A 9,022-nucleotide genomic window follows, 5' to 3' on the forward strand; every position below is an offset into this window, starting at 1 on the left:
AATTGCAGGTTCCACTGAGGTACCGAAATATTAATGTAAGAGTCGCTGAATACCAAAGGGAGACTCCACAACCACAATGCAGATTTTACAAAGAAAGAGCACCAAGAGAGTCCTCTCAGTCAGATCATGAGTATAAAGAGCAGAAGGGTGAGAGCTCTCTGCTGTGGAGAGAGGACGTTACGAGGATGACGAGGGAAGCGGACCACCAACCCACTGTGCGCACATCCAGGCCTTCACGTCAAGCCGAGCAAGCGGTGAGCTGAATACGTGAGCCCTGATAGGAGGTAGGGGGTACAGTGGGTTTCTGGAAAGCAGAAGAAGGAGAAGCCATGTTGATCAATGAGATAAAAAATGCACGACCAGGACAAAGAATCAGCAATTCCAGCAGAGCACAGGTGGACCACAAGCCAGAGGCGTCATCTTTGATTCAGTCCAACAGTGCCCCCAAGCAAGCCAGACACGCCTTAGAAGGAAGAAACTGTAGATGGACCTAAGTTTCAAGAAGCTAAGGAAGAGTCACCAAATGAAGCCCACCAGCCTAACAATACATCCCGCAGGTTAGGGGAGCAACCCGCATGGGTGCCTCCCCAGATGCCGTAAGAACCTACAGGACAGAGTTAGCTGAAACCACTGGCCAGGCTCAGAGAGAAGCCTGAGCTTCTCACCATAAGAACAGTAAGAGCTCCTCACCATTCTTTCTTCCTTCCACTCTGCCCCATCTAGAAACCAGGAAGGAGAAACGAAATTTCAGGGTCAGATGGGACACAAAAGGTCAGAAGCTAGTTACATCACTTTCTCTGACAAGGGGTTACCAGCTACAAATCTCAACTGGGAGAAAGAAGAAGAAAAAGTCTTAAATTTGAATGAAGGCTGAATGAACTGAACTAGGTAGTTTCAATCTCTAAAGAGGGAGAAAATCTTAACTGGGAGAAAGAGGGAGAAAAAGCCTTACCTTTGAACGAAGGCAGAATACACTGAACTGGGCACTTTCGATCTCTAAACTGAGCCTGTGTTTTGTGACTGCTGTTCCCTAAGGTTACTGCCACCTGAATGCACCTTTTGTCTTTCACTTACTCCGAATCCCAAGCTCCTAGAAGAACAGCTGACTCATGGGTACATTAAACAGCCGTTGAATCAATAACTTAGAGTGAATAAAAAAATCATAAGGTCTGATGCCTTTTCATAACAGCAAAAAGCTTTCCAAGAATTTTAAAGAGATGCTGAGAGATAAAAATATTTACTTTGATCATCTCCCACAAGTTGTGTATTCAACACATTGAGTACATACGTGAAGAAAGAATACATCAGAATATGGTATGGCTCTCCCTGGGAGCACCACGACAGCCGCAGTGGGTAACTGTGGAAGTGTCCATGTCAGTGAGATGCTGGTGAGAGAGTGCTTGGCTTCTGAGGCAATATCCTAAAGCTGAAATGAGAGTAGGATTTGTAGACCCTGAATGACCCACTGGTCCTTACGGCTCACCCATCTCTAGAGTGAGAAGAATGTCCTTACCATAGGCTGGCACCACTGTTACCACGGATTCATGAACTGCATTTGACTCAAGCTTCCTAACTAAGATTTTTGGATAAAGAAAGAAGAGTTTCACTCAAAGGAAATTTCCAGCTCAGCTGAGAACAAATTTCTCACTCCGATAAATTTATACTGGTTCTCAACTCAGGGCTATGTGAGTTTCAGTTAGCATGATACCCTTGGGTACTGACAACCATCCAAATCCCCAAAGGGCTGATTCCAGCTCTGTCTTCCTGAGACTTGTTCAGCTGTCCATCCCAACAAGCCACTCTATTTCTACTCTCTCCTTTTGGCTCATGGGCTTCCCTGGTGGCTCAGTGGTAAAGAATCCACCTGCCAATGCAAGAGACCCAGGTTCCATCCCTAGTTGGGAATATGCCCTGGGAAAGGAAATGGCAACCCACTCCAGTATTCTTGCCTGAAGAATCCCCATGGACAGTGGAGCCTGGTGGGCTGTAGTCCATAGGGTCACAAAGAGTCAGATACGACTTAGTGACTAAGCAACAACAACCTCTAGTTCACTCTATATACTTCAACAAAAACAGGTTTCGGCCTTAATGATCCACTGAAACTGCTCATCTTAAAGTGACAATAACTTATAGCCAAATTCAGGAGCCCCTGAGGATGTGAAAGAAACTAGGCAGATGTGGTCAGGAGATGAGAGGAGAAAGTCAAAAAATACAGAATTTTAGAAAGGTACAGACTACCAGGTATAAAATATACCTGGTAAAATATATAAAATATATTAAAAATAAATAAGATACAAGGAGGCAATGTACAGCACAGGGAATAAGGCCAATATTTTATAATAACTTTGAATGGAAGGCAATCTATAAAAATTGCTAATCACTATGCCATACACCTAATATCAGACTGTAAATCAACGACGTTTCTATTTAAAAAAACTGTAGAGAAAAGCGTTCATCAAGGCCAGTGTGAGAGAACATTCCACTAAGACAAGAAGTGAGAGGCCCATATGCGGACAAGGAAGTCTCTGGTCACTCACTCTCAGTAGTATGTCGGGGAGGAAAGCAGGCATCATGAACGCCAGGCCACAGCCGGTGACCATCAAAAAAAAAAATAGCTAATTAACTGCAGAGCTTAAGAGTGAAGGGAAGTGAGAAAGGAAAAAAAGTAAAGACGTCTTTTAAGAAGCTTGGTAGGGAAGAAGAAACAAAGTTGTTAGCAGCTGGGCAGATACAGGACACGGTCAATGGACGGAGTGGTTATGCTTCTGTATTTTTAAGACTCCCAAGAAGTCTCCAGTTAAAAATACTTCACCCTAAGACTATGCTTTCAGGGATCATTTCCGTAGGTGGTCTAGAGAAGCCTCTCTGCTGTATGACACAGGGAACTCAAACCGGGGCTCTGGGACAACCTAGAGGGATGGGATGTGGTGGGAGGTAGGAGGGCAGGTCAAGAGGGAGGGGACACATGTCTACCTATGTGGCTGATTCATGGTGATGAATGGCAGAAACCAACACAATATTGTAAAGCCACTATCCTTCCAATTCAAAACAAATAAATTAAAATAAAACTTCACCCTATTTATTTACTATGCAAAACTCTAGGAATTTACACATGATAAATGTTTTCATCTTCACAACCACCTGAAAAAAACAGGGAATAACATCTCTTTTCCACAGAATAGGGATCTGAAATATCCTGGGGGTCTCTGAAGAGTCCATAGGAGAAAGCACCAGCTTTAACTTATGCCAGAAGAGAGGAGGGAGTGTCACTAGAAAAGGCAGCAGAGAATGACTTCCCTGGTGGCCCAATGGTTAAGACTCTGAGCTCCCAATGCTGGAGGCCCGGGTTCAATCCCTGATCAGGGAACTAGATCCCATATGCTGCAACTAAGATCCAATGCAGCCAAATAAATAATAAAAATAAATTTTAAAAGAATGAGTTAAGAATAGACAAAGGGTGGGCCTGAATTAGAAGAATTCTTTTTGATTGGGGGGAACAAAGAAACTAAGCTCACATGCCTGATAAACCCTTACTCGTCCCGCCAAAATCAGCTCGAACATCACCTACATTAGGACATCTCCTCTAACACCTGCTAAAGAATGGACACAAACAAGTTAGCGAGAGGTATGGCCATGGGTGCCAACACCCGTGGCCCTTATATCTGGGATGGAGTAAGCGTGGGAACAGTCCTGATGATGAGACAACAGAATCCAAGAAATGTAACTGAGCAGTCGTGCCGAGGACTCAGCTCGCACGGGACACCACACATTAGGAAGAGGCTGGGGCTTTGCCAGGTGAGAGAGCAGGACAGGGATCCCAGGTCGCCAAGGGTCTCGCTGGGAATGCAACTCGGGGAATCAACCACGGTCTCCAGACTGGAGGTGGAAGATGCCAGAAATGGGCTGTAAACTGGAGACAAGGAGATCAGAAGTCTGGTCATCAGAGTCACCGTGAGACAGTGTGAAGAAGCTGCAGGAATTTGTTTACAGAGAAAGCAGGCAAATCAAACTAGGTGGGATGAAGACGGTTTTCTCCTAAAGAAACACCCATGTCTACCTATTCTGTTGTCTCCTGTCTCCACCGCGCCTTCAACACTGGACTGGAACTGCCTAAAGTTTTGTCCTCAGCCTTCCAGCTCTACCTGCTGCTCCCGGTGTCACCATTCACATCGAGGGCACAACCCCCACGTAATGGCCCGTGTGCGGGCCAGCTCCCTCTCTGCAGATGGCCCTTGGGTTATCTCCGACTGGACTTCCCAGGCCCTTAGACACTACATGTCTTCCCCCCAACTGAGCCCTCCCTTTCTACACTCCCTGCCTCGGTGAACAGGAACGTGTCCACCCAGTCACCTTCAACTCCTTTCTCTCTCCCGGTCTCATGAGCTCTACTGACACAGCCTACCTGCCTACACATTTTTAGAATCCTCCTTCTCCCCCATGTCTATCCCCACTGCTCCCACCTCCACTGAGGCGATCAGTCTCTCCTGCTGGACTCTGGGCCCCTCCTGCTGGCCACCCTGTTGCCTTGACCTAAATCCATCCCTCAGAATCTTCCCCCTGGTTTTAAGAATTCAGATCTCTGATGGCCACATTGGCTCTTCTGAATGTGACTCTCTGGGGATGGGACCAGGAATCTGAAAGCTCCGTGGCTGCTCTTGCAGCCAGGACACAGGCAGCGTATGGAAAACCCTGCTTGTGTCCCCAAGGGGAAGCTTCCATCTTGCCACCCACAGCAGCATGAAGCTTCCACAACCAGAGTTTCAGAGCTTCACCTTCTCCTGCTTCCTGAACTCAGCTCTACCATCCGCTCCTGTCTGTGTTCCTGGGGAGGGTCAGCTGGCCGCGTCTCCTCTTTAGGTTCCATCCCCAGCCCTGGCCTCTGAGTGACATCACTGCACACACCCTGTGCAGGAAGTGCTCCCCTCAGCCGTAATCAGCAATCCCCTAACTCATCACCTCCGGCCTCTCTGCCAGGCCCTGCCCAGACTCTGTCCCCACACAGAGGCCCTCTCCCCACTTGCACACCTGACTAGCTCGCCCTCAGGCTTCAAAAGTCAGCTGAAGTGCCTCCCCACGATGGAAATCTTAACAGCGCCCCTTCCCTCCCGAGCCCAGCCCCTGCCAGAAACCCGCAGCATCCAGTACAGACGCTGTCTCATTGCTTTTTGTCAACTTTCCTCCCACAAGACACTGAACTCCGTGAGGGTGGGACCTACACTTGGAATACATTAGACACGCAATGAGTGGTGCTTGAATCCACAGTCAGAGTGAGTACACTGTAAAGTAAGTCATGGGAACGCTTACTAATAAATGTAAGAAATAATATATCTATTACTCAACATGTAGTCGTCTCTAAGCAAGGATCTAAAATGAGGCATGAACACGAGTCCTACGCACGTTTATCCAGTCCTAATTACCTGACAGCAGTACAGTTTCAAAGACATGGTTGCAAATGCCTTTTGCTTGATTCACGGCCCTTGCTGCACCAGCTTTCTTCAACACCTGGAAAACGCCCTGCTGTGCCTGCTTGAGAGTCTCTGCGCTGTGTCTCCCCTTCTGCAAGATGCGCACTGCTCAACAAAAACTAACTCACCTGTTGGCTCCTTCACATCATTCCGGTCACCTTCCTGAATGTCTTCCTGACCACGACAGCTAAAGCAGCATTCTTTGCATTCTTCTGGCATCCTGCTAAAGTCCTCTATAACTGCAGTCTAGGCCACTACCCTTGAATTTTCCTCATGACACTTACCACTATGTGAAATCACATGGAAACATACTTATTGGATGCTGGTCTGCTTCATCCTGTGTACCACTTTATCCTCTGTACACGAACAGTATGTGGCTTATGGACGCAGTCAACAGACACTTGCAGAATAAATAAATGAGAGAGACAGAGGAAAGCAAGTGTAACATGAAAACACCATCATCCACTTGTCACAGAGGTGGGAAATATGCAGGTGGTAGGAAAGAGCCAGGATTTTTCCCTTAAAAAACATCCCTCGGGGCAGGGTTAGGCAAACATTCATCCTCAGGACACTGAGGATCAGAACTCTCATTTATCAAAGGGCACACGACTTATCTAAAGGATAACTTCCCTTTCAGTGGGGAGCCTTGCAAAGAAAAACTTCAGAGCAAGGAAAATTTTCCTGCCCAGACTTGCCAAAAGACCAGTCCAGAAAAAAAAACGGTGCCTAATCAACACTGTAAGCTCTGCAAACACTGGGACCAAGGCTTGCCCAATGTTACATCCCCAGCACCCTGCAAGAGTTGTCGCATCCCCAGAAACCAACCCATAAGACTTGCTCAAAATGTTTGTTAAAGGAGCATATTAAGACATGGACTTCTGAGGAATGGCCATTCCACCCATTTTTATGCTTCGGATACATTTATTTCAGAAACAAGGCAAGACAGCTAAGGAGGAGCCTCGGGCCTAGGCCTCTCCCTGGGCTGCAGTTTGGCTCCTAGAAATAAATACTTATCAACATGTGCCACAAGTAATCATGTCTTACCTTCCCCAGAGTCACCTTATATAAAATTTGAATATACTTTGGCAACATAATGGCTAACAGAGCATAATAACCAGTAACAGATTTTTGCTTCCTGTTTTAATTTTTTAATGTTTTTTGATTAGCAAGGAAGGATAGCTCAAAATGACGAAAGAAAACAAGTAAGACTGAAGAATTCTACGATTGACTGTGGTTTTGGAGATGACTCTTGAAAGTCCCTTGGACTGCAAGGAGATCCAACCAGTCCATCCTAAAAGAAATCAACCCTGAATATTCATTGGAAGGACTGATGCTGAACCTGAAGCGCCAATACTTTGGCCACCTGATGCAAAGAGTCGACTCATTGGAAAAGACCCTGATGCTGGGAAAGATTGAGGGCAGGAGGAGAAGCGGATGACAGAAGATGAGATGGTTGGATGGCATGAAGGGACATGAATTTGGGCAAACTCCATGAGAGAGGGAAGGACAGGGAGACCTAGGGTGCTGCAGTCCACTGGGTCCCAGAGTCGGACACGACTGACCGACTGAACAATAACAACCGCTAATTTCATATTCAACAGTGTATGGCTTATAGTAGGATCACAGGAAAAACACACCACCTTTTCAACTATCAGTTTCAACAGCCATGATGTTCTTTATCTAAAGGGTACTCTGAGGAATTCTAACTGCCTAGTATCTGTTAAGGTACTGTGAGGCCAGTGCTTGAAAATGCTATAAATCAAATCATGAAACAAGGGAAATCATAAATACTAAGCCCACTTCAAAACCTGAGACACTGAGAAGTGAAGAAGATTTATAATTATGCCTGTCACCCTGATACTAACTTACTCCCTGACTAAGATATCGACTTACTGACCAGGAATCTTAATACATCTTTTGTTACCAGAACGTTTATTGACCAGAGATATATTAATATTCACTTATGTAACAAACTGCTGACCACGGGTGTTAATTTCTGCAAAAATCCCTTGGTCAGTAATGCGATCTGCGTTCTTAAAAAGATTCCTAACTTTCACAGCAGATCATGAACATGTCAACTGCCTCTGTACTCGGTAAGATTAACTTCACACGTTTGGAGATAAGGAAGCATGAACAGTGACAATTACAAAAACTGTAGCTATTCAAACAGTTCACTGTTGCTCTGTCAATGCCTAACCTCAATGCTGTTCAGTTGACATACAGTCCACACCAAGAGTCAATTAGGCCATTTCAGCGAGAAAAAGGAAGCTGTTTAAAAGACTCTATATATTTCTCTACCTTCTATCTGTTGACACCCCACCGCTGACACTCCACTAAAATATAACAACATCCAGCAGCAACGGCCCTGCTAGTGCCAAACTCCTTCCAAACTTCCTTCCACTTTCAAATACTTTCAATTAGTTTTTGTTTGTCTAAATACTCCTAAGGGAGGCTGAGGGGTGAAAAAAATCAAAGTAAAACTAAGGGGTCAGGTTCTGAAGCAGACGTTTGAAATCTGCATCTGAGGGAAGCCAGTTTGGGCCCCGCGGTAGCCTAAAATGAATGGAGCAAGGTGACTGGGAAGGGAGCAGGCTTCCAGCATCGCCTCCACCCGGACAGCCTCTGGTTTCTCCGCTGAGGGAAAGAAGCCGGGCCAGAACACCAGGCAACCCAGCCCGAACCCCAACTGCCCAGCCCACTTGGCGGCAGCCCGGGGAGCAGCTGAGCATCGAACCTGGGGCTCACAGGCGGTGGGGGGCGGGGGGACTGGAGGCGGGACTCAGTCCTCACTGGCCCCTCCAGGCTGCGACGGGGGCGGTGACCGCTGGCCCCCACGGGGCAGGAACTACCAAGGTTCTGGCAACGAGGGTGGAAGATCGGCCCTCCCATCACACACACACACAAAACCTCCTGCAACCCCCGAGTCCCTGCCGCCCCCAGCCACCTCAGGGAGGTACCCAAGGGTGCCGTCTAGGGGGACACAACGAGGATGGCGGCGGCCGGTACTCACAAAGCCCACTGGAGCCGGTGCTGGTGAACATGGTCCCGGCGCCGGACCCAGAGCCCCCGCAGGGGACAGGGGGAGGGGAAGCGGAGACTGAAAGGGGGGGCGGGTTGTGGAGAAAACCCAGGGGCCGCGCAGGCGCACTCCGGGCGGAGCGACGACTCGGGCCACTCGACTCCACACCAGAGGCCGCCAGAGAACAACGCATGCGCGGCTCGTCAGGGTTTTTTTTTTTTTTTCCAGCCCGCCCCCCTCACCGACTTCCTGCCGTGAAACGGAAGTGCGTCCGAAACGAAAGGGGTCCGCCTCTTCGGGTTTTTCCGGCGGCCGCGGGAGCCTTGGGAAAGGAGTGGGGATGGCGTGTGGGAGGAGTGGGTGGAACTCTGGGCAGGCCGCACTAGCACTTTAGCGCCGCTTGCCCCGTGGAGTCACCAAAGCAACATATGCCTCCGGAATGCCGGCGCGGGGGACATTTCCTCCCAACCTCTAACACCGCTCCCCCGTGACGGGACGCCAGGCCCTTTCCGCGCGTGCTCAGTCCTTTCTGGGCCGT

At 48.0% G+C, this 9,022-nt stretch overlaps 1 protein-coding gene across 1 annotated transcript in view; it reads right to left on the bottom strand.

Moving 5' to 3' along the window:
- The window catches only part of UBAC2 (UBA domain containing 2), a 171,050-nt gene extending 162,373 nt beyond the window's left edge, over nt 1-8,677 (bottom strand). Inside the window, exon 1 of the mRNA XM_055426606.2 lies at nt 8,476-8,677. Within this exon, the coding sequence (XP_055282581.2) occupies nt 8,476-8,677 (202 nt within the window). The remainder of the gene's footprint in view (nt 1-8,475) is intronic.
- Nucleotides 8,678-9,022: the final 345 nt, after the last annotated feature.

The sequence above is a fragment of the Moschus berezovskii genome, chromosome 13 (assembly GCF_049115385.1).
Source record: "Moschus berezovskii isolate FMDL1 chromosome 13, NW_MosBer_1.0, whole genome shotgun sequence".
Lineage (NCBI taxonomy): Eukaryota > Metazoa > Chordata > Mammalia > Artiodactyla > Moschidae > Moschus > Moschus berezovskii.